A 26,683-nucleotide genomic window follows, 5' to 3' on the forward strand; every position below is an offset into this window, starting at 1 on the left:
TATCAGATGGGCGTCTGGTGACTGTGATGGTCAATTTAAAGTAACTGTATGGTTTTTTTGTTTCCATTCAACACAGAGTCCGCTCTTTAGTTTCGAATAAGTTTCTTCTTGCAGTTTCCAATCGTGGTTATTTTTGCCGTAAATCTTTTCAACTGAATATAGCAAAAGCAATTCAGAAAGATCTGCACAATTTTGTCATTATAACGGCGTTCACGTTTTCTGTGAACCACCTCACAATCCCAAATCCATGAGCAGAGTAGCATCCATAAACATGCACCTTTTAGAACTGATTAGCATTTCTTTGAATTAATGTTTGTCCCTTTCTTAGCCAAACATGCCTCAAGAGGTTAAACAATAATAAACCTGACTGATCTAAAAATATTACAATCCTCCCGTCACAGTTGACGTTTTCCTGTGCCCAATGTAGCGTTTTTTCAAAGCTTGTTTTTTACTCTTGTAACCCGTTAGAGGTTAGCATTATAGAGCATTATAGCATTATAGTTATGTTCACCTAACGGTTGTACGTATCACCTAAAACTTTCGGGTTTTCAAATTATCTAAAAATAGATTCCACTCTTCCGTATGACTAGTTCGGGGACCCATTTACTGAATTTAAAGCACATTGGAGAAATCATCATTTCGTCTTCATTAACATTGAAAAAAATATATATATGCTTCTGACATTTAGATCTTTTCTCATTAGTAGTTTCTTATGAGCTATGAAACTGGGTAATAATATGTGACCAAAAACCTAAATCAAAATAATTAAACACTTTGTTCTGCCAAAATAAATAGAACTTAAAAATGAAGGTGGATTTAATCCTGTTGTATCATACAAAGATGGTTATTCTTAGCATTATAAAATCTTTTCAAATAACTAAGCTGTTCACAGTCAAAATATTAGGTCTGATTTGACTTGTATATTAGCCTGGTTCTCATTATCCTTCACGATTGGTCAGCGAGTGCCTAACCTTGTTATCAATAGCATCGAGTTTCTTTGTGATAAGACTGGTATGGATGCCAAGCCACAGCGGAATCACAGGCTATTGTAAAGCCGATGACCTAGCAAAGGAAAGGCACCGTAGAACCGCTATCAGTGGGTCGGTGCTCTCATATCCTCTTGCCTTCGACTACTAGAGAGCTGGACCTATCGCGGGAAGTTGGCCAGTGCAGTACCACCATCGGTACATATTTTGCAGTCGCAAAATACCTTTGGCCCGAGGTCGATCGCAAGAGATGAAGTGATTTCTAGCCTCAGTTGTTAGGCCATTACTCTATTGATGTCGATGGTGTAAGGCTGGAAATTCTACCAGACGCCATATGCAGAAGCCGAATGGAAAAAACCGAGGTGGAAACATCTTACCACTTGCTTCTTGGCTGCCCGAGTTTTGGAGGTCAAGGCTTAAGCACTTGGGAACGCACGACATATAACAGTCCACGTGCGATCTCTGTAGATCAGCCATCTAACCTAATCTAAATCGACCAAATGGACATATTTCTTATTTCTTATTTTTATCATGACGACTCCGGCCTGTTTTCTGAGCTTCTGTGTTGTTTACTTTGCAAACTAATGGAAAGAATAAATTTCTTAATAATTTTCTAAATAGATCTTGAGATTTATAACCTTGCGTTACTTTTGGAAATGTTCAATGGAGAACCCATATGTGAATAAATTATTAACATAGCAGTAAATATTATTACTTTTCGATAACTCCACAAAACCTATTTTAAAATGTGAACAATATCAAGACTCATTATAAATATGCGTATTTGCATGCTTTTATTTTCAAATTAAATTTGTGCAATCATTTTGTGCTTCACATTTATCCAGAGAATCTAATGCTTATCATCCTTAAATCGTCGTAATTCGCTTTTGATTGCCTCTATAAGTGGCTCCGCTGAGACATCAGACCGATTTGTTGCCGATTTGGGTGGACCAACCACCTGAAACGTTTCCGAGCGCTGATAGGGTCCAGCACTCAATGGTCGACTTAGTGGAGAATGTGAACCGTAAAGACTACCACCCCAAGCGCCGCTGGCAGGTGAAGGTGGTTGCGTTGAGTTGTTGGATTTTGCTGTTTTCAATGGTTGGGCAGTGGCTGGACGGACATCGGTAGTATTAAGGCGTGCGGCAAAGCTAAAGGTGAAAACGAAAGTTCATTTGCTCATAAAGAATCTGAAAAAATCTGACTGAAAGTGCAGTCTACCAACCTGGATACGCCCGCCGATGAGCCGCGATTTTCCCATTTTGTAGGTTTACGTTTATTTACGAAGTCTCGTGTTGGCAGAGGCATCGGCAAGTCTTCTTGACTGGAATACATGTGTATGGCGCTTTCTAGTAGATCTTCATAATGAACTCTTATTGCTCCCGGATTATTGCCAAACCTATCGTCATACCCCATTAGCATGTCGTCTATTGGAAATGTGTATATGTGGAAGTAAAATAGAAGAAGACAAGAGGAAGAATGTAGAATAAAGAGGAGTTTGCGTTGAGCTTGGAAGTGTTAAGTGTTGAGCAGTTTGCCTGTCAGTTTTTTACGAATACATTTTAAATATCGATTGTGTCTATTCGACTAGCAATCAATCAATACATTTTATCTACATTTGTATCTCATTAACTACGTTGGTGATGGGGTCTAGTCTACAGTTGTCTAATATACATATGCTAAGAGCATTCAACGCTCAATAACGTTCCCGTTCCCCTTGTTCCCCTTCTGTTTGGTTATCCCCAACATCATTACCCGCATCATCGTTATCCGCCGCCTCTTTCATTCGTTTCTTATGCCGTTCCCAAACTACAGGGCCAACAACACCCGGATCTGGGTTGTCACTCTGCGAAGCGCCCAAATTGGTTTGTGATGGCGCCTTTGGTGTGGGGAAACTTTCTATAGTCGCTATGGCCGTTGCATCCAAAGCATCGTGTCGGCTCTGCTGTCTACGCAACGGACGTGTTTGCGCGGTTTGTTTCTTTGCAGCAGGGTCCTCAACATTGTCGTAGTATGTGACAAAAACTGGATCTAACACCCGATTCAATGGCTGGGGCAGTGAACTTTTCGGAAAAGCTTTCACAGAGGCCATCGATAAGAATGAACCAATACTGCCTGTATCGGAAGACCTTTCCGTGGGCTGTAATGTGCGTATGACCTCCTTATTCACAGCTTCTACGGTCGGTAGTTGCTCCACATCAATCTTATCGCCGAACACGCTCTTCTGATGTAAAAGTTTGTTGCGATGATAATTGTTGTGCGGATTAAATGCCTCATTCCTTTCAAAATTCGCATATGTGGGACTCAATTGTTCCTCATCCAAAGAGCCACTAATAACCTCATCACCCGAAGACTGCGCTGCATGGTGTGTGCGTGGACTGGTCTCTAGAGAACCTACGCGATTCTCAGAGAGATAACGTCGCTTATTTTTGCGGCGTGTCTTGTCATGCTTTTTCTCCGTAATGACAGTAGTATATACAGCATTCTCATGCCCCTCTGCCTGATCGTAATCATGTTGCGCATGCCTGCGACGATGTTTATCGAATAAAGCCGCAGCCTTATCATCAAGTATACGTTGAACATCCGGCGCTGGCGGATTAATAGGACAATAAACTGAAGAGTCAGATGTATTGTCCGATGAACTAAGTGAATCGCGACGGTATTCACGTTCTGCCGGTGGACTTGGGAAGTTAATTCGTGGTTCGCGTGCATGATGTGTGCCATCGTGCTCGAATGAGAAGTTCTGTACGCCAATGTCACGAGAGTGCGTTGTAGTACGACCGGTATCTAAGCCGGTTTCTGTGGAAGCGCCGCGCCCAGATTGCAGTTCAGCTAAGAGCTCATTCCGGCTGGTCGTTCTGTGCAAAAAGTTATAGACAATTAGATGAGAGTTTCAGGGTTTCGATTAAAGCCGTAAGTGTACCTTTGTTCCTCTAACCGCTGTTTCTCACGCACACGCGATCGACCCATTAACAGCAATGCGATGAGCAAAAGCAACAGCAGTAAGATCGCAAGCGAAGTGACCACCACCAAGGCGGTATTGTTCTGTATGGAGTCTATGAAACCCGACTGACCGCTACGTATGGCAGGCGCTAATGGTGTAGCCTGTGGCTCGCGCAAATAAGCTAAGGATGTTAAATAATTTATAGGTTAGAATTAAATAATTATATTCTAAGTTTAAAAGCTGCTAAACTTTGCATACGTTCGGACTTCATGTAGACCTCCTGCCCAATGACATTCGACGCTTCTGTTTCAGACACCAGTTTCATATCGTTGGCTGCCGTTACCGCCAACACCGGACGACCGTTGACGAATACGGAGTAGATGAGCTCAGTTTGATTTGCAATGGGACGTTCATCGCTAGAGAAATTACAATATGAAATGTGACTCAACTTAAACAACTGACACCGCCTAAGTACTCACATCTTCTCATTAATATCTTCATCATACGAGCCAATGCTGTGTATGCCCTTCTGCACTTCGTCCTCAGTAATCCGTGTGATATTATGGATAACCACACGTACTTGTGCATTACGCAGCAATGGAGTCTGCGGTTGTAACGGTACCAGTGAAGCTTGTGTGTCCAAGAGTGCCGCTGCCGCTTGGAGTTTCTCTGATTTTGCATCCTCCTGTATCAACTCCCAAGGCACTATAGTCATGTGTGGCGATTGTGTGGTGCTTGCGACTTTTTCGCGTGTTGCTTCCGTATACGAAGTTGTGGTCGTGGTAATTTCATCGGAAACGGTCGTGGTTGTAAGAGAGAAATTCTTTTCGATTTCCTCCGAAGACGTTTCCCACTCAGTATCTCTGTTTGCTTTACGTTTCGGCTGAATGGGGTGAGTGTTGGCTGGTGTAGCACCACCGATCATGTCAAGCATTTCGGCGTCGTCGTCGAGATCTATAAGAGAAGAAAGAAGAAGAGTTGAAAATTCGTATTTTTCAAGCATAAATTTCCAATAAGCTTTTCAGACCTTTAGGCGTCGTGAGCTCTAATGTATGTACGTCGGCTTCATGTTGACCACGCCTATTTCTCCCAGCCGATACCGCGATTCCTGCAATCTGCTGTGCACCATTGATGCCTAAATGTTTCGACTGTTGCCTGTTAGAATAAATTATAGAATAACGATGCCAAATTATTTTTTTTAAGTAGTTCTTGTAGTGGCGATAAAGATTGTCTTAATTGCAGAGCAACATGCGACAAATAATACAAAATAGTACCGCCTAAGACCAGTTATGATGATTTTGTATCATAAATACCTCGTAAAAGCCAATCGATATAATCGCGCCAACTTCTCCTCCAAGAGCGGATTATCTTTTTGCGAATAGAATCCCGACATCACTGTGAGCAGCCAATATCTGCGATCTGTCGCTGAGTAATTAAGTGGTGGCATCGCGCCAACACCCCAAGTACCGCCGCCATCGTCTGGCGGACAATCCAAGCATATCGGTATATCAATTTCCTGTAACAATAACTTGACAATGAACTTAGATATTAAAAAAACCGCATGCTTACATTATTCCCGTCCACATAAACTGTCGCAACAACGGTCTCCGTTTTGACAATCACGTCTTTGCCCTTACTGATGCCAGTGTGCACTTTCTTTAGATAGTCAGGTGGACCATCCCCTGAACCAGTCCAAAAGAAGTCCTCAAGGTGTACTTCCTCGCGCATTTCTGGATAGTCCTCGCCCAAATCTTCATCTGTAGAATTAAATGGGAAAATTATATTAAAAAAAGAGGCTGAAAATTTAAATAGATATCGAAGCTAAGGACTATTCCAATATATAAAGTATATCACGAGATTATAAAAAAAAAACTTGATGTCGATACTGTTATGAGATTTGCATACTCGTATTCATTAAGTTCAGTTCTTAATGTGTGCTTATTGAGTACAGTCGCAGGTTCTAAGCTCTGGATTTATTAACTAAACCAAGTTAATATTTATAATGCGAACGCGTGTGAACTAAAATAAAAAAAAAAAACAATATATTGATCTAATGATCGATGATACTGAAGACGACGAGACGTGTGTGGACAGCGAAGGATGGCAAACCACATACCAACCTAAAGCAAGAAAGCATATGAACTTTGGTTCGCCAAAAGTAGCTAAAAAACAAGTAAGGAAGGGCTAAGTACGAGTGCAAGCAAACATTTTATGCTCTTGCAACTTGCAAAAATCAAAGTCGTGGAAATGCTTTAAGGTGTAAAACCAATCATATATAGTAAAGTCAACCGGATGTTGGAAAATCCTGATATTAGTTATATTTACTTTTACTCAAATTTAACCTTTTCTTGACACAAAGATACACTGTTACACATAACACGCTTTATTTTAAGTATATGGAGGCTAAGGGAAGTATTGGTCCCATTCAACCCGTTTTCGACATACAGACATACCATTATAAGAGAAAGATTATCCCTTAATTTCTGTTATATATATCACACATTGGCCGACATTTTTGATCAAAAATCAACTATAGGTACCGGGATCTAAATATTCGGTATCTTGGGGCTTGAACAGTTTTTATTGTCTTTATATTTCTCACCTCGATTCAATATTAACAAAGAAACTTTTAAATCGTTTTTAACAAAATGGGTTCAAGATTTTAAGCCGGAGGTGATTTCAATGCCAAACATCCATGGTGGGGTTCACGCCTTACGAATCCCAAAGGCCGCGAACTGTACAAGTGCGTTTCTCAAAATAACTTATCTGGTGGACGACCGACCGATTCCAACAAAATTCCGAATCTAATTGACTTCGCAATTTATACCGGCATGTACCCACATCATCTAGAAATTTCCAATAATGAAGATATGCGCTCAGATCATTCCGCTCTCATTATCAATATGAATATGCCTGTTGTTGTCACATCTTAAAAGCAGTGTATTTTAAGTATAAGGTCGGTTTTTCCAGACCTGAGTGGAGTCCCCCGTAAACATAAAATGGAAGTAACAACAAAACGAGACTTTGATGACGCGGTGGAAAACGCCTTTTACTCTCAATAGTGACTATCAGCGCCAAAATGTTCAGGATTTTCTTGAGAGTCCATGTCAAATGACCGATGAATATAATCTGTGGAAAGCTACCAAATACCTGAAACGTTTTCCGAAGCGACAAGTACCAATAAAAGATGAAAACAACTCTTGGTGTAGACATGACAAGAGAAAAGCAGAAAAATAAAAGAAAAAAGAAAAAAGAATATACCTTACATAAAACAGACTGAGATACAATCACAAGTGTGGCAATTGAAAAGTTCTAAATCTGGCTAATCCTGGCCAGGTAATATTGATGCATAGACAAACATCTAAAACTTGTAACGAAGCTTTTGTTGCCCCTGCTTCTTACAAGGATAATTGCTGAGGTATACTCGCCGTGTCCAGGGTTCGTTACAATAAATTTGTAAATGTTGGGGCTCCTCTGCGAACCGTTTCTTTATTTATTCAACTCAACTAAATATCTAATATAATATATTAGCCCACGACACAGGACGTCTCCTGAGGACGGCGCTGTTGGGGTAACGGTCCGGTGTGCTCCGCTAGGGCAATACCGTTTCCCCGCTCTGCTGCGCTCCTGGGTGCTAGACGACTTGCTGCCACCACTTCGACCACGCGCTGCTGCTTCTGCCGGCGCTCGTGTGGGCCTCCCTGTCGCTGCCCTGCTATACGCGTTCACTCTCGCGTGCTACGCTTTCTGCGCTCGGCTACTTCTGCCGACGCGCGCGTAGGCTTCACTACGCCTTGCTGTCGCTACGTTGACCACGCGCTGCTGCCTCTGCCGACGCTCGGCTGTACTGGACCTTGCTATCACTACGTTGACCACGCGCCGCTGCCTCTGCCGACGCTCGGCTTTACTGGACCTTGCTATCACCACTTTTACCACGCGCTGCTTCTGCCGACGTTCGGCTTTACTGCGACGGTCACTTTTAAAGACCCCGGACCACGGAAGACTGCCTTAGCGACCGCGATGTTAACGGTTGAGTCGGTCAGAGGATAAACTCACTACCGAGCTCACCCTTAACATACGGCGTTCACAAGTTAGGGTACCAAGACTAGCCAGAGGATAAACTCACTGCATAGTCTGATGCCCAACACGTGTGTACGCTGTCACAGTCCCGTGCTGACTGACTGATCATCCGCCATCTAACTACCCACCAAGCCTGTGTTGCGTGCTAGCACATTCGCAACATGTTGCGTTGGGATGGCGTGTGTTGCTGGGATGGCGTGTGTTGCTGGCGGTGGCGTGATTTTACCGCTGCGTATGCATGCTTGCTGTTGATTCGTCTGCTTGTCTGGTTTGCGTGGCGTGTTTTTACCGCTGCGTATGCATTCTTGTTGTCCTTTTATCTGCATGTCTGGTTTCTCCATCTTCGTGGCGTGGTTTTACCGCTGCGTATATATGTATGCTTGTGAACAATAGGGTGGGCCTTCGTGTGGACTAAATTCTATAAGATATTTAGTTCTCACACTCCCCCCCCACTTCGGAGGGTTTTGCATTCCATGCAAAATTCAATAAATTCTATTGTAAATTTACAATGGTTTCTTAAAAAGTTTAAAATACAATATTGTTAACTTACAATAGTTATTTGTTATAGAAAAAAAAAATCTAAGATTTACGCCTAAAAGTACATATACATATGTAGTTACAATCGTCATTTGGCTTAAACAAGAAAAATTCTAAGGTTTACACCTATAAGTATACAGTATATTTGATACCCTTGTTTTTTCGTTTTCGTTTTGTTTGTTCAATATATATATTTTTTTTTTCACGCTTATTCCATATAAATTCAATTTTTTTTTTTTTTTTTTTTTTTTTTGTAATTAGGAACTATATAGCTTAAACTAAGTATAAAGTTTTAGAAAAAGAAATTTTCCCCCTTAGGGCTCTTCAGTTGCCGGGGTTGTTGTTGTGGTTTTTGCTTTGATGTGGGCGCCCCACCGGTACATGACCACTTTGTATTTTGTGGTGTTGAATTTGAGGCGGTGCTTCCCGATGCCACCTGAGAGGTCGTTGAGGCCTCTGCGAATTCTATCCGCGATCTCCGGGAAGGCCTCTAGCGCTGTCCCGTCTGCATCGGCGATGGAAATTTTTAGACCTTCTGGTGGCAGCTCTACTTCCACAGATGATGGTGGTGGTATTGCAACGTTGGGCGCGGGTGTTGTCTGGTGTCGTCTGAAGGTGGCCAATATTTGGGCTCGCTTTTCAGCTGCTAGCTTCGCCGTGAAGGGTTCGGAGATGCATCCGGGTGCCCCTTCGCCTCGTCCTGCGTACCGCATGACCCGCTCTATTGTCTCCAGCACGTAGATACCGCAGTCATTTGTGTTTTCTTGCTGGGGTACGTCTAGCAGCAGTTCCCGGTATTCGAAGTCTCCTTCTCCGCCCCTTTCCTTGTACTCCCACTGGAGGAATTCGCGCCAGGCCGTGGTTGCGTGGGTGACCTTGCCCCTCATCCAAGAATCTGCAACCCATATCTGGTGGGGTTGATGGCAGACTGTGTCCGTGACGTGGTGCGTGAGCTCACGGTTGGATAGGGCGAGAAGGTACCAGTGATGGGCGGCGTTGTGTGGCGCTAGGACTACCCTTTGTCCAAATATGTCCACGTTGCGAATCCAGCGGTGAATGCGGCGGAAGTTTTCGTCGCGCCTTCCTGGCTGGTTCAGCTGCCAGACCACGAATGGGCTAAGAACTGTGGCTTCCGGGCCAAATTCAGTTTCCAGGTACTTCGCATACGCATCGATGACCGTGTCGGTGAGCCACGATCCGTCCTCCAGGGATCGTAAGTCTGTTTGGTATAGGCAGACTCCGCTTGGTCCCGCTGGGAAGGTAAGTTCTGCCTTCTCGTTCTCCAGTAGCGTACCTTCATTTTCGGAGGAGAGTTCGATCACTGGCGATCTCCAAGGGACGGTGGCGTCGTCAGAGGTAGACGCTTCGCTGCTACTGATCCTTCCGACGCTTACTGGCCCCGTGGCCAGGCTGGTTCTTTGTGACGCTGCAGTCCATGAAGCTCGGCGCGTCGTACTTATGTGCGCTGCCATATAGCGCCTCATGACAGTCTGCACCTTACGGGCCTTTGCGGAATTTGTCGCGGCGTTAAGGTCGTTGGTGTGCGCTGTGGTGGCGTCGGTTCCGTGGCTCGCTGTTGCTACCCTTGTGCGTCGCGCCAGATGTTGCGTCGCTGCCTGCAAGGCATCTGCGCGTGCCGATTTGGCACTTCTAGTGCCAGAAGTGCCCGCTGCCTCCAGTGTTCGTATCCTAGGTAGCTTCCGCTGCTCTTCCTCCATCCGTTCGCGGAATCGCTTCACGCTCCGTGTCAATTTATCCTTATCCATCTCGTATGTACGTATAAACTTTAGTGAAATTCTCCGGCTGTCTTACTTCGCTGACGGCTCACGGTCGAATGAATTTTGATCTACTCGTTTGGCCAGCAGATATGCTCGTTTGAGTAAGGATTTATATTTATTTTTATTTTCATTTTTTTTTTTTTTCCAATTTGTAATTTTTAAGTTTGAAATTTTTAAATTTGTAATTTTTTAAATTTGTAATGTTTATTTATTTTACACTGCCGCGAAACTGTTGTACAGCTTCAATTCGCTGATGTTCACTGTTTTCTCCTTGCCACCGTCGATCTTCTGGACATGTACGATCACTGGTGAAATGTATCTTAGAATTTTATAAGGACCATCGTACTTCGGGGCTAACTTTGCGGCGAAACCGTCTGCGGCTTTAGAGAGATGATGTTCCTTCGCCAGAACTAGCTCTCCGATCGCAGGGGTCCATTTTCTACGCCTCAAATTATAGTGGCGGGCTTGGTCCGTGGATGCTCTCTCCATGTTTTGTCGAACGATTCTGAAGGCTTCCTGCATCCTGTTGTACTTCTCTTCAGCCGTCGTGGGCATCATACCTGTGCCAATATTAACTTCGTCGAAAAGGGCATTTGGCAGTCGCGGTTCTCGTCCTTGTACGAGAAATGCCGGGCTATACCCTGTGGAGGCCGATATGCTGGAATTCACTGCGAGCTCGATCTCAGGGAGAAAATCGTCCCATTGCTGATGTCGTGATTTGCTGAGTTGTGCAATAATTCGCTTGATCGTGCGGTTTACCCTTTCCGTGGGATTTTCTTGGGGTGTATACGGCGCCGTGAATTGCTGGCGTACCCCTAATTCCTTTAGATAGTGTTGCCATAGTGTACTCGTAAATTGAACACCATTGTCCGAAATAAGAATCTCGGAACACCAAATCTTGCGAGGATTCTCTCTCTAAATGCGCGACGAAGTCCTTCAGATGTAGCGCGCCTCATGGGGACTAGCTCAACCCATTTGCTGAAGCGGTCGAAAAACACTAGTAGCATTGTGTTGCCATGGGTTGATCGCGGTAAGGGTCCGATGAAGTCGGTGCAAACTGTGGCAAACGGTTCCTGTGCTACCTGTGAGAGCATCTTCCCTGCTGGTCTCTGCTGTCCTTCCTTGTATTTCTGGCAGGACTCACACCGCCGTACGTACTGGCTAATGTCGCGGAACATTCCTGGCCAATAATATCGGTTGGCGACTCGGGCTACTGTCCGGCGTATGCCCATGTGTCCGGCGCTAGGAATATCGTGGTTCTCCTGCAGCACTCTTATGCGGAGTGGCTTAGGCACGCATAGCTTCCAGGGTACGGCCTCTTCATCCTGAGATCTGCACGGAATGTGGCGGTAAAGTTGGCCATCCTTCTCCATGTAATCTGCGTACTTCTCTGGGTTTGCGCGAACTTCTTCTACTCGTTTACGCCACCATTTGCATTGTGGAGCCATCGTCGTCGCTTGCCTTATGGTCTCTAGCGGCTGTCGGGACAGTGCGTCTGCTACTTGGTTGAGTTTCCCTTTGCGATATTCGATGTCGAAAGTATGCTGCTGTAACTCTAAAGCCCATCGTGCTATACGACCGGAAGGGCTCTCTATGGAATTCAGCCACTTCAGTGACATGTGATCGGTTATCACCTTGAATCGATATCCTTCTAGGTAAGGTCTCATTTTCCGAATTCCCCAGACTATGGCGAGGCACTCCTTTTCGGTAGCTGAATAGTTTTTCTCTGCCTCATTTAATTTTCGGCTGGCGTAGGCTATTACGCGTTCTCCTCCTTCCAGATTCTGCGTCAGTACGGCTCCAAGGCCGATGTTGCTGGCGTCCGTCTGCAAAGTGAATGCCTGGCTGAAATCCGGACATGCCAGGACGGGAGCCTCCGTTAACTTTTGCTTGATGCTTTCAAATGCTGATTGTTGCTCAGGTCCCCATTTCCAGTGCTTCCCTTTCTTCAAGAGAGCTGTGAGCGGCTGGCTCATGGTCGCGAAATCTGGCACAAAGCGGCGATACCAAGAGGCTATCCCCAGATACTGACGGACTTCTTTCACGTTAGTTGGTGGCTTCAGCTCCTGGATTGCTGCAACTTTCTCGGGGTCGGTGTGGATGCCTTTGTCACTAATCACATGACCTAAGTATCGGAGTTCCTTCTTAAAAAATTCGCACTTTTCAGGGTTAATTCGAAGGTTGTTCTGCTGTAGTCTCTGCAGTACCTTTCGCAAATTCCGTATGTGTTCCTCGAATGTAGAGCCTATGACGATTATATCGTCCAGGTAGGCGAAGGCGTGTGGTTCCATCTCCGGGCCTATGACCTGGTCGAGTACTCTCTGGAACGTCGCTGGTGCCGAATGTAAACCGAATGGCATCACGCGCCATTGAAATAGGCCACGCCCAGGTACGGTAAAGGCGGTATACGGGCGGCTGCCTTGCTCCAAAGGTATCTGCCAGTAGCCGTTCTTGAGATCCAGACTACTAATGTACCTTGCTCTTCGTAACTTGTCAAGTATATGTTGTATCCTAGGTAAGGGGTATGCGTCGGGTACAGATCGGGCGTTGAGTTGCCGATAATCCACGCATAAACGCCACTTACCGTTCTTCTTCCGTGCCAACACAATCGGCGCGCTGTGTGGGCTGTGAGACGGCTCAATACATTTCTTCGCCAGCAGCTCGTCGATCTCGGCGTTGATGATGGCCTGCATCGCTGGATTCCGCGGAAAATATCGTTGCTTGATTGGTCGGCTGTCGGTCATAGTGATTTTATGTTCCGCCACGGTCGTCACTCCACTCATGCTTTCAAATTTTCGAAGTTCTTCGTCTAAAAAATCACGTATACGGGCCGCTTCGTTTCTCTGGTTGACGGCCGATGAAGTCCCGAGTCGATTGACCCTCCTGCACTTAAGTTTTCGTCTGTTCTTCTTCTTCATCCGGCGTGTGTCTGGCGTAGTAGGGGTTACGTTGCTTACGGCTTTGGATGACATGGTGCGGGCTGCCGTTGATTGCTGCGCATCTGACGCTTTCAGCACTACCTGGTGACCTCCGCAGGATACTACAGCTCCCATGTTCCCCAGTGTATCCAATCCAAGTATGACGTCATCAATCGCTCCGGGCATCACGTGTAACACTGCCTTTAATGATGTCTTTCCGAGTTGAATGGTGGTCTCCACGGCGTCGAAAATCTTGCTGGTGGTGCCATCGGCCATTTGTATCTCGATAGCTACGCTCACCTTCTTACTGTTCCCGGTTGCGTCCATATGTTCTGCAACTCGTGGTGATATAAAACTTTTCGAAGCGCCGGTGTCGATGACGGCTTCCGCCGGTTCTCCGCCCAGCGTGATTAGGGCGTATAGCCGGCCGCGTTCCTGATGCATAATTATTGGTTGTTCGGCGCTGAGTCCCGTGGGTTCGCCGCGCCTTGTCTTTGGCGAAACCCTTGGTCGTTTCCCTGTTGTTTATGACAACATTCTTTCGTTAGCACATCCGCTCGGCCACACTCCCTGCAACACAATTTCTTGGGATTACGGCATCTCCTGGCGTGGTGACCTTCCTGACCACATCTGAAGCAGATATTTCCCGGCCTAACGGCTCCACTCGTAGATGGTTGCTGACGATGCGCATCTACCGTTGCGCGGTGTTGTGGTGCACGTGGTAACGGCCTACTTACATTTCTCACCTCGTGGTCACCTATGATGTGTCTCGTCATCTCGCGTCGAGGTGGCTCTACTCCTCGTCGTTGTCCTTCGTATATCCCTTCGTACTCTTCAGCCAGTGTGATGAGTTCGGCCAGCGTCTCGAAATCTCGCCGCTGAATGTAGAGCAAATAATCGGTGTGACTATTCCGAAAAATCCTTTCCAGTCGCTCTTCCGGATTATACCCAACGTGTCGCATTAAGCTCTGCATAGCTAGAACGTAGTCCTTGTATTTTTCTCGAACGTGTTGTCTTCGCTGCCGTATGTTATCTTCGAGGCGTTCGAAGTAACGTGCTGGTAGGAAGAATCGCAGAAAGTCCTTTTTGAAGGTTGTCCAGCTCTCCCAATGTTCGTTATTGTTGCGATACCATTGGAGAGCGGTACCGCACAATAATTCGGGCATGGTTCTTGGAAGGATGTCCACATTCACCATGTACACTTCGGAGAGCTCTTCTAGTCTCTCGACAAACGCTAATGGGTCTCGCCCGCCGTCGTATTTCACGGACCACTTCCTTACCTGGTCGATGATGGGTGCGAATGTAACCATGTGGTTCTGTTGAAGTAGCCTGTTTCTTTCTGGCGGCTGTAGCCGTGATGATTCCGCGAATGTGCTCGCGGTCCCTCTGTCTTGATCTGCTGGGAATGTTGTCTTCTGTTCGCCTTCGTCTCGTGAAGCGATCTCACTTGTTTTGTACGCAGCTTCCATTTGTAAAAATTTTTCCTCTACTTCGGGGTCTCCGTGCGCCTTGGCTGCCAATGTAGTTATCCGCTTACGAATCTCCCGCGTGGTGCCTATGTGGTCAACTCCCAGACTCTGTGCGAAGGAGATTAGCTGCTCCTTGGACACGTTGTCTAACCACATGAGATCTGCCATCTCCGTACTAAATGTCGTCTTCCTGATAATATACGATCCGCAGGGTCCCTGCTCGGGCGCCAATTGTAACGAAGCTTTTGTTGCCCCTGCTTCTTACAAGGATAATTGCTGAGGTATACTCGCCGTGTCCAGGGTTCGTTACAATAAATTTGTAAATGTTGGGGCTCCTCTGCGAACCGTTTCTTTATTTATTCAACTCAACTAAATATCTAATATAATATATTAGCCCACGACACAGGACGTCTCCTGAGGACGGCGCTGTTGGGGTAACGGTCCGGTGTGCTCCGCTAGGGCAATACCGTTTCCCCGCTCTGCTGCGCTCCTGGGTGCTAGACGACTTGCTGCCACCACTTCGACCACGCGCTGCTGCTTCTGCCGGCGCTCGTGTGGGCCTCCCTGTCGCTGCCCTGCTATACGCGTTCACTCTCGCGTGCTACGCTTTCTGCGCTCGGCTACTTCTGCCGACGCGCGCGTAGGCTTCACTACGCCTTGCTGTCGCTACGTTGACCACGCGCTGCTGCCTCTGCCGACGCTCGGCTGTACTGGACCTTGCTATCACTACGTTGACCACGCGCCGCTGCCTCTGCCGACGCTCGGCTTTACTGGACCTTGCTATCACCACTTTTACCACGCGCTGCTTCTGCCGACGTTCGGCTTTACTGCGACGGTCACTTTTAAAGACCCCGGACCACGGAAGACTGCCTTAGCGACCGCGATGTTAACGGTTGAGTCGGTCAGAGGATAAACTCACTACCGAGCTCACCCTTAACATACGGCGTTCACAAGTTAGGGTACCAAGACTAGCCAGAGGATAAACTCACTGCATAGTCTGATGCCCAACACGTGTGTACGCTGTCACAGTCCCGTGCTGACTGACTGATCATCCGCCATCTAACTACCCACCAAGCCTGTGTTGCGTGCTAGCACATTCGCAACATGTTGCGTTGGGATGGCGTGTGTTGCTGGGATGGCGTGTGTTGCTGGCGGTGGCGTGATTTTACCGCTGCGTATGCATGCTTGCTGTTGATTCGTCTGCTTGTCTGGTTTGCGTGGCGTGTTTTTACCGCTGCGTATGCATTCTTGTTGTCCTTTTATCTGCATGTCTGGTTTCTCCATCTTCGTGGCGTGGTTTTACCGCTGCGTATATATGTATGCTTGTGAACAATAGGGTGGGCCTTCGTGTGGACTAAATTCTATAAGATATTTAGTTCTCACAAACTGTTCAGAAACAACTTTTTTTTTTTTTTGTTTTCAATATCTTTTTATTTATTGAATCTGCTTTTTGTGTGTTTAAAGCCTAACAATAAGTAATAAAATCTTAAACCTATTTAAAAACTAGACACGCTCAAGCAAATGATTGAGGTGTTTTGGTGATACATTGCTCCTCAGTACGCGGGCATATCTCTTCTTTTAAGGCGTGTTTCATTGCAGGAATGTACCAAAGCATTAGCCAAAGGGTTTGGGTGATCACGGAGTTTACATATATATTTAATTCTGCTGTCTTCTACTTCTTTTCTTACCATAGAAATACCAAGGTCTTTATGGATATTCTCATTACGCATGTACCATGGTGAACACGTGATTGATCTAAGCATTTTTGATTGGAACCTTTGTATTATGTCTATATTAGTTGCACAGGTCGTACCCCACAGTTGAATGCCATACATCCAAATCGGCTTTATGACCGCATTATATAAAAGCACTTTGTTGTCTAGGCTAAGTTTGGAGTTTTTATTTAATAGCCAATTTAAATTTGCAGCTCTTATCTTCATGCAAGTTATTTTACTAGATATATGTTTTTTCCACGTAAGTCTTCTATCTAGGTGAATACCAAGATAGGTTACTTCATTCGCTTGGGGTACTAAAATATTGTTAATTTTTATTGCCGGACACATTTTTGGTCTAAGCGAAAATGTAACATGAAACAACTGAACTGGAACATTATGGTCAATGAAACAAAATCAACGCATGTTACTTTCACCATGAAAGCTGAAGATTACCCCAGCGGCAATCTCAATCAAACAATTATACCAGAAAGCTCTAACTCTAAGTATCTTGGGATGCACTTAGACAGAAGACTAACGTGGCACCAATACGAGATCAAAATACAAGACGAGAAAAATTTACTGGTTACAGGGTCCCAAATCGAAACTTAGTCTCAAAAATAAGATGATCCTTTATAAAAGCATTTTAAAACCGATTTGTGGAATATGGAATACATATCTGGGGAACTGCAAGTAAACCAAACTTAGAACTAATTCAAAGATATCAGTCGAAAACACTCAGGTTGATTGCATTCGCTTCATGGTATATCAAAAATATTAACTTACACAAAGACCTTGAAATAAATATGGTGCAGAGTGGGATTCAGAAACTCAGTTCAGGTGATATATAGTACAAATCTTATACTTCGAATGCCTTTATGTAATTAATAAACAAATTGTAATTTTAACTTAATGCAAATCTTTAGATATAATAACATTTGCTTATTATCACACGACGGATTTTAATTAATATGATTAAATTCACTAAGTTGGTAGTAAGTAGAAAATGGAAGTTGTTCACAGAGTTTAACCATCTCGATTACGGATACCGGCGATTGAAACTGCGCGAGAAAGGGAGACTCTGGGCAACAAGCGCAACCATGAAACTGCATAACAGTGCTGGAAGTCAGAGTGGAATATTTTGCAAATACATCGTATTCTCCTTATTTGGCCCGTGGAGACCTCAAGAAAAAGTTAGGAAAACTATGACAATCACAACTTTATTTTCAGACGGATTAAATAAAAAGATGAAGCATTGTTGCGGTGGTCAATTTTTTTACATTCTCTGGTTAGATTCATAGAGAAAATACTTTTGGAATCGACTTCGTATACTGTGAGACACGTATGTCGACTTCAACAGTAGATGCGACTACTCCTAGCAATTAAAAATATTCCTTACAAAGTACATATATGTATTATGTGTGTATTAGGGTGAGCCACAAAATTGGCTATTGGATTTATGGCTTAAAATGACCCTGAATACAAAGAAAACAAGTAAAAAAAGGGCTAAGTTCTAATGCGACAGAACATTTTATACCCTCGTAATTTGCAAGAATCAAAGTCGACAGCGCAGATTAACCGAAATTTTCGATAAAAATTGGCGTCCACATATTCAATATCTGGGGTCTTAAAACGCTTTGTCCGACTTGATAATTTTTGGTCATAGAAGAAAGTAATAGGATCAAATAGAATTTACAATTGTGTTATATGCGAAGGAGACGTGGCTTTTGTATGCTTTCGCCCTACCGAAATTTGTTGAAATCGGTAAAGTAGGTCCCGAGATATGGATTTGCACCTAAAAGTGGGCGGTCACACGCCCATCAACCAAATTTGACACCAGCTCTCATAAAACCATTTTCTTTTGGCGTACTTAGTTATTAATTAATGGAGCTTTTAGTTGTTTTTGACAATACCATTATATATATGGGTAGTGGGTGGGGTTGTAAATTGAATTTCACAGGATGGGTAGGGTGCCCAGAGCGAATTTTGTTACCTTGCATGATTAGTTTAAGAGACATCCACTTTTTAAAAAGTTTCAGCTCAGACGTCCCCTTGCTACTGCGATACCCTGTGCTAAATTACAGTTTTATATCTTAATTGAGCTCTAATTATGACACTTTATATGTTTTGGAGTAATGACGTCTTACGGGCGTGGCAATGATCTGATTCCACCCATCTGCTAGACCGACTTAAGTGCCATGAAAGCGTACCGTGTACTAAGTTTCCTCAAGGTATCTCCATTTTTACTTAAGTATTATATATAGTCGACTTGTCTCGTTTTCTTAGTTATCTATATGTACTGTCACCAACTCCATATCTATCTCGAATAGTTTTAGGTGAACAAAAATAGAACCAAAGGTAATTTTTATTTAAAAATAGCATAACTTTTGATCCGTTTTCATCTCAAAGATTGTTACATACATACTTTTAAAAGGTTCGAAAAGTTAAATTTATCCCATAAATTCAATAATTTAGTCTTTGGGTCACCCAAGTTTGTATGGTATATACATATACTCGTAATATAGACAAGCACATATTCTTCTATATGAAATTGTGACTTGAAACTTCTTGTATCTATTGTATTCCTTGCATGCTCCCATTAGCTGCACTTGTTTCCCATTATCACGTTATCGCGCAGCGCAAGTTGTGGAATATTTGCATTTTCTTGTAATTTTGGTAACTATAGAAATGTTTCCAACTTCCCCAGACATTGTTTATCGACAAATCGTCAACTGTTGCCAACGTTATAACGCTCATTTGTTGTTGTCTTGTTATATCTTTTATTATTTATACAATAGAAAGTATTCCTGTGCAAAGTTTGTTTGTTTGATCAATTGACATGATTTCGCCTTCAGGAAGTAACTAAAATAGGAGAAGATATTTGAGCAGATATTCTAACGATTATGGCTGATATCGTAGTTTAAGTATTTTTGTACAATTTCTTGGTATTTTAGTTCTACTGTAGTTAGTTAAAATTTATTATTCAAATGAAATTTTAAATCTATATATACACAACTTCTCTAAACCAATTAAGAAATAATTTCAAAATATTTTCATTATTTCATAAGAGAAACATTTCCATCTTGATATAATCACTCTGTATATGATATGTTACAAAACCACTCAATTTTACTGAGTAACCATTGCCAATAATGGACGATGCAGAAAACTTACGAAGGTTGTAGATTCATCCAGTCAAAAGCTACAATAAATATTGCAGTAAAAGTGAAAATCCTTTACACTTTTGTTATAGAATAGATCCCGAGGACATTGACACAACCCTGTGGAGGGGATGTTTCGTCTTCTCATTTTAGCTCACCTTCAAAAGGATGTTTTCTGGCTACCCAGAACATACTTGGTCAAAGAACGGAAGTCGTGAGTTGCTTGAGCCATATGTAAAAGAGTCGTTGCTGGCCACTCCCAAGTGAATGACAATCAGAGCACTTTCCTCACTTGCGTGAACTTCTATAAATATCTCCATCCTCTGAATAGATTGAGAAAAAACGAATCGCTTGAAAATTACACAAATTTCATCAACAATAATTAAATTTGTAAATTTGTATTGTACAAATTTTTAGTATTTTCATACCCTGATACCTTTGCAATACCAAATGGAGTTCAGTTATTAGGTCCAAGAGGAGTAGACATCTTTTAGGATCGTAGTCTTGCCAATGCGGGACAAGTGCGCAGAAGATTGCTTTCCTGGTGCCTTGCTCTAGACATTTCCTATAGTCTTCTCGATCGATCTGTCACCTCTTTTTCCTTTCTGCGGGCGTGTATAGCCACACTATCTGGTGGTATTCCGATCATGTTCCTACAGTCTCTTCTATCGAGTGCCGATACCAATTTTGTGTACTTTCAACCTACCGTTTTGCACCCAGGTAGTAAGCAGTATTTTGTATTTATGAATGCGATTACAGTGTTTCCTGTTTTTACTTAATACCAAGAAAGAACAAATGGAACTACATATTACTATACCATTCGATATACACGAGTATTTATATTTATATTAATCAACAATAATTGCAATGGTTGGATTATATTATTACTAAACCAAGACCAAAAATCAATGAGAAGCAATAATTATAATAATTGTCGACAAATTCTTACATCAGAACTATTAGTAGCAAATGGTATTTAGTAAATAGCTTCTATATTATATTTATTAAAGTGTCATTATGCCCGGGAGAATCCTAGTATACTATAGCCAATTACCGGCAAGCGAAAAATCATTTAATTTGTAGGCAAAGCGTGAAAAAACGGGAGCACCGAAGCTATAATACTCTTTAGAGTTGAATTTCTTATAGAAGCTATATGGATTTATTAAATTTGTGATCGATGCCGACCGAAAATTTGCATGCAACGGTTCGTTGTTTATTATCAACAAAATCGAATCAAGGTTAACTAATAAGATCCCTAATTACAGCTGCAAACGAAACCATTAGTTTTCGGAAAGGCAAAAGAACGGCTGATACGATGAGGAAGGGCGTGTGGCAGTGGAGGGAAAACCACAACACGTGCGGGATGGATACCGACAGTTGAAGAGGGAAGCGATACGCATTTGCAGACAGAAAACGAGTGCGGCCGAAAAGCGTAAGTACGAAGAGCTTGACAAGCTGGCCGACAGAGGTAATTTTCAAAAATTCTACGAAAAGACGCGCCGACTAACAGAAGGTTTCAAGACCGGAGAATACTCTTGTAGAACCTCCGATGATCTAGTGATTGATGCCCAGAGCGTACTGAAATAATGGAGGGAACACTTCTCCAGCCTGCTGAATGGTAGTGAAAGCATTACACCAGGAGATACTTGAACCCAATTCCCCAATCGATGACGATGGAGTGGACATTCCATTGAAAAATTTCGAATAGCAATTATCCGCCTGAAGAACAACAAAGCGACGGTGGCCGATGGATTGCCTGACAGAACTGACCAGAGCTTCACCATGTACCAAATCATTGGAAAAGACCCATGAAAAGAGGATTGACACTAGTGATGAGCGATATTTCACTACCGGTGATTTTTTTACTGTGATTGAAAAATCGCAAATCGCAACTGCGATCACTTTTTATAAATAGCAGTTCGCTTCTATGAACTGCGATTCGAACCAGTGATTGCGATCGCAGTTCGAACCTGTGAATTACGATCACAATAGCAAATAGCAGAAAAGTAACGTTTTCATGGTTGTAATATTCATAAATATTTAATTTAAGTTTTTAATAACACTTATTAATAAATTATATGAATTTTAATAAAAATGGAGTTACTTTTACTGTTGTATATTTATTTATTCTTTTATTAAGAAGCTCTTATAATTATTTCGTTTAACCGAATATAATTTAATTTAAAACAAGAATTGTAATTAATTAATTTCAGAAAAAATTATGGAATAAAAAAATTACGGGTTTTTAATATTTTCCCAAAAATTAGGAAATTCCCGTTATTAATTTGGTCTTGAAAATATTATTAGCGGGTATTCAAAACATTCTGATGGATTATGGAATTCCCATCATTAGTTTTTCTTTGAAAATATTAAAAGCGGATATTCTAAACAAACAAATGATCAACCACACTAATGGTAATCCCTTCTAAAAAATGTATGAAACCATCATACCAACATACAAATGAACTATGCAATACACTCTACGGGTCAGGTAGCCGAACCGCTCCAACATTTGCAAAAAGGTTGTGCAAGGAAAAGCGGAAAAACTTGACTTGAGTTACAGGAGCTAAAAGAAAATTTACCGCCAATAACGACAAAATGTTTCCGTCGTTCCCACGACAGTCGGGTCTACGTAAGTGGAACGAACCCGGACGATCTGCCGCTACAACAACAACAACAAAAGGTCTCCGTTTGAACGTCGACTTAGTTGCGATCGCAATAGCAATATAAAATCACAGTGATTTAAAAATCGCAATATCGCTCATCTCTAATTGACACACACCACCTCTTCGTCGATTTCCAAGCTGCTTTTGACAGCACAAAAAGGAGCTGCGTTTATACCGCTATGTCTGAATTTGATTTCCCTGCAAAACTGAGAAAACTGACGTTCAGCAATATCACTGTTGGCAGTCACTACTTCAAAGTCGTAGATAATTTCGTCTTTCTAGGAACCAGTAGTAACAACAACTCGTGCCAATAGGTTCTCCTTTGAACTGAGAAGTGAAGTCCTCTCTCGACGAACAAATGTCAAATTCTATAAGTCACTCATCTTTCCCGTCCTGTATGGAAGATGATAGCTGGCGTTACGAGTTTTCGAGAGAAAGGTTCTGCGTAAGATTTATTGTCTTTTGCGCATTGGTAATGGCGAAAACCGCAGTTGATGGAACGATCAGCTGTGCGAGATATACGATGTTGAACATGCTTCAGTGAATTAAGACACAGCGGCTACGCTGACTAGGTTATGTCGTCCGTATGGATGAGAGTTTTCGACTCAGTACCCGCCATGGGAAGCAAAGAAAAAGGAATACCTCCACTCCGTTGGAGAGACCAAGTGAGAAGGACCTGGCTACACTTGGAATCTCCGACTAGCACCAATCAGCGAAAAGGAAGAACTTTGGTGCACTGTTGTAAACTCGGTTATAACCGCGTAAGGGATGTCTATATAAACAAGAAAAAACATTGCAATACCAAGTAATAAAGAAATAATATAATATATCACTACCTAACAACTATTAAATCGCATTGCAATCAAATCTATTCTCGTTTTCATGTGGGCATGTGACATGAAGTATTTTCCTACTCTTCGATTTCGTTTTATTTTGCGTATAATTAATTTTATCGATTGCCCCAATTATGACAAAAAACGAAAATGAGTTCTCTAACACCATATTTGTTGGCCAACTGGTCTCGAAATTAATTCAATTATTTATTAATGTTTGAGCATATGTCAAAATAAACAAAACGCATAAAAAGCGAATAGAACATGCGACCATCAAACGCAGTATATACGTAAGGGTATCACTTTAATCCTTGCAAGTTGCAAGAGTGTGAAATGTTCGCTTCTACTCGAAGTTAGCCCTTCCTTACTTGTTATTATTGCTTATTTGAATTATAAATTAGTTTATTCATATGTGCGTAATCGTAAGTGAAAAGCGTGCTGTTCGACGGGGTCAGAGTCATGCGGGGACTCATTGCATGCGGGGCATATATTTGGCATGTCGGAGTCGATTCCGGATAAGTGGAAGTTTAACCCGCTCCAGTATCTAAAATGAAGCTGCGCAAAGGTTACTGTCAATTCTCGCAGCAACTCGAGCTTGTCAGCTGCAATGGATGGGAGTTTGACTCTAAGTATGTCATTCACTGAAAGGAATTCGATGAAGGTGTTTATGACTCCACTGTGAATGGCAGTCAGTACATTTCTGAAGTTAGTTGCATCCGAAGTCTGGTCGGCGTATTTTCTTATGTCGTCGACATAGTTAAGGAGGCGGTTCCACTTTAAGCAGGTGACTGCAGGGATGGTTTCAACGAAAACACCCGAATTCTCACAACTGCCGGTTCCACGTTACCCGAATTGACCCGGATTTTATCCATCCAAAGACTGTTTTTTCGCAGTTCTAACGCCGTTTGCATCGGTAAGTTTTAGATTAAGAGATATTTAATCTTACCTAGCGGTTATTTAGTCCCATGACATCGACTAAATTAGCTTATCTATAAAGTAATTTCTCTATTGTATAAAACTTCATTTATTATCAAGTATGAGATTTCGATTAGCACATAGCGGCTTAAAGATCTTAAGAAGAAAGAGAAGGTGAGTGTAGATATATTTCTTTCGACTCGTCTGAAAGCTGGCGAGAAAGAAATACATCGATACTGCCCGACTTTCTCTAAATAGCTCCTAAGAACTTTTTTTAACATACTTTCGCTAAATTGTTTGGCTGGTGTGGTTATTAGTTGCTTCATTAGGCTAATATAACCGTAGCAACAACAACTGATCTGTTTTTCATTTATGTAGTTTCTCATAATTTGCGTTCCTCACACAATTTTTTTAAGATGAGTAGTTGCCACCCCTAAGCCTGTGCAAGGTCAGTCAGTTTAATATACTTTTTGCGTTAGTGACAAAACAGATTTTGACAAACAGTATCCGAGCACAAAGAAAAAAAACAAACTGTGTTGTTTTATTGCTAAAAAAAAAGTGTATTGTTTTATTCGTTAAACAAATCAGAGACTTTCGCTAAATTAAAAGTCAAATATGTCGCTTCACCCATTTATGATTGCCTTAATCATAGGCCAATGCACAACAAGAGCAACAAAAGCCGAACTAGAACAATGCAACCGCGCATACGCACAGCCGTCATTGCCTCGAGCAGCCACGCAGAACGGCTGAGGTCAACGCGTCGGCATGTCAATTGGGCCACAAAACGCAGCTGTGGGTCCGCCACCTTGCGTTCAGCAGGCGTTCAACCATTACAACAACTCTGACCGCAACAACAAAAGCAATACAAGTGTGAACAAAGCAATGCAAACAAATTGAATTGTTTATATTTTTTTGAGAGATTTTTTTTTTTTTTTTTTTTTTTTTGAATTCCACATTTTCATTTTGTTTTATTTGCATGCCACAATCGAAATAATAATAATAATTGTAACCAGAAATATTTATTTGTAAGTGTATACTTGACTGGAGGGCAACCTACCATGACTTATTTGTATGAGCGGCAGACCAGTGTCCGCGCGGCAGCAGCCAGCCCAGCAACCGAGCAGAACCAACACGGCGAGCGGCACATTTTCGGCCAACATGTTGACAGCAAGTGTTGGTGTTTTTGATTTGTGGTTAAACACAGATTGGTTGGTGGATAATGTGGCGTAGCGTGGAGCAAGTGCGCGGCGGTGGCGGCTCCGCTACGTAAAACGGCGTTTGTTAAATAATTGATGAGCTTTTAATGGTTTTCGGCGCAGCAAATTGACGTCACTTTGCGCAGTGACACTTTGATGCGGCTTTAACATTTTAATTGCATTTTCGATTTTTTCTCTTTCGTTTTTTATTTCTATTTTTTTGTTGTTTTGTTTGATTTTGTGTTCTTTAATTTTTCAATATTTTCTTACATGTTTACAAGCGCACCGAAATCTGGAGAAAATCATTTCGCGTTTATTTTAAAAATTTCGTATTTTTTTCTTATGGAAGCAGTGGTGAAATTGTTTTTGTAACCTTCTCTTACACTAATCCTTGAGTTTTTATGCCTTAGCAAGCAAGCTGGAAGCTTGACGTGCTAATGTATATATGTATATTAAAATAATTTCCAACTTTTTCATAAAAATTCTTTTAATCAAAATAAACCACACTCAACCAACCAGCGCGTACTTTGCAATTCATGCGCTGCTAATTCGCTTAGCAAATTAACTCCTGCCTAGGCAAGCATTTCATTTAATTACACTTCAAAAAATTTCGCTTCGCGCACTTCCCACTTGCGACCGTGACACACACGCACAAACAGTTACACGGCTCTCCACATACTCCTATATGCTAACTACATACACACGAGCAGGCAGCAAGCGTTATTTGAGTATTTTAATTTTTTGCTTATTTTTCTTGATTTTGCTTTTTCTGATTTTTCACAATTTTCCGCACTTTTCCGCTTTATGCAATTTTTTGCCGCTCGCACCGTTGAATATCAGTTTAGTACTGAATCATATAAGCTCGCGTACGTGCGTCCAACGCCAGCCAATTCGGCTTATTCGACCCATACACCTGCATGCCCACACACACATACACACATAGCGCTTGCAGCGTGGCGCTAGTTACTGGCTTACTACCCCATTCATCAGTTTATTCTTGACTATAGTTCCGCTTTGGTGCAATGTTTGATTTATTTGTTGCTGTTATTGTTGTTCAAGTGTATTTTTTGGCTTTAGTTTACTGTTTACAAACGCTCTCGTCCGCTTGCGCTCTCTGCATGCTCTCTGTTTTGGTCGCTTCGATGCCTGGTCAGTTACCTATGACAACAAATATAAAGTGCACAGGTGCAACAACACACTTACACACATACACATATGTGTGTATGTGTATATTTCGTTATTTTGTTTATTTGGCGGAATTTTTCTTCCTCATTGTATACTACAGTGGTTTAATCACGAAATATTTGTAATTTTTTCTCTACAATATTCAAAGACAATTGTTTTACCAACGTCAGTGCTTCTTCGTCGTTTGGATAATTGATCAATTACATGGGTATCCTTAGGTAAAAATAGCCTTTTTTCAAAAATTTTTTCTCATAAAAAAAAAATTATTTTATTAGAATTTTTTATTGTTACATTATTAACAAA

General features: G+C 42.4%; 2 protein-coding genes and 1 long non-coding RNA gene across 4 annotated transcripts; all 3 read right to left on the bottom strand.

Annotated features, from left to right (window-relative positions):
* Nucleotides 1-1,751: 1,751 nt before the first annotated feature.
* LOC105221899 (uncharacterized) lies at nt 1,752-26,050 on the bottom strand. Of its 2 annotated transcripts, none has more exons than XM_029548592.2 (10): nt 25,057-26,050; nt 5,500-5,687; nt 5,244-5,446; nt 4,958-5,085; nt 4,410-4,884; nt 4,189-4,346; nt 3,910-4,111; nt 2,742-3,844; nt 2,212-2,413; nt 1,752-2,137 (listed from the first exon to the last, which is right to left on the bottom strand). In XM_029548592.2, exons 1-10 carry the CDS (start codon nt 25,157-25,159, stop codon nt 1,837-1,839), a joined length of 3,063 nt encoding a protein of 1,020 aa, XP_029404452.2. In that variant the 5' UTR covers nt 25,160-26,050; the 3' UTR covers nt 1,752-1,836. The 2 variants fall into 2 exon arrangements, with proteins under 2 accessions (XP_029404452.2, XP_049303762.1); XM_049447805.1 differs by having other exon boundaries at nt 4,180-4,346.
* LOC125776284 (uncharacterized) lies at nt 7,363-15,562 on the bottom strand. The gene is made up of 2 exons (XR_007421600.1): nt 15,429-15,562; nt 7,363-7,843 (listed from the first exon to the last, which is right to left on the bottom strand). It is a non-coding gene; the product is annotated as an uncharacterized LOC125776284 (long non-coding RNA).
* On the bottom strand, nt 13,690-14,880 carry LOC125776281 (uncharacterized). Its single transcript, XM_049447809.1, has one exon. It carries the CDS (start codon nt 14,878-14,880, stop codon nt 13,690-13,692), a length of 1,191 nt encoding a protein of 396 aa, XP_049303766.1.
* Nucleotides 26,051-26,683: the final 633 nt, after the last annotated feature.

This window comes from Bactrocera dorsalis, chromosome 2, assembly GCF_023373825.1.
Source record: "Bactrocera dorsalis isolate Fly_Bdor chromosome 2, ASM2337382v1, whole genome shotgun sequence".
Lineage (NCBI taxonomy): Eukaryota > Metazoa > Arthropoda > Insecta > Diptera > Tephritidae > Bactrocera > Bactrocera dorsalis.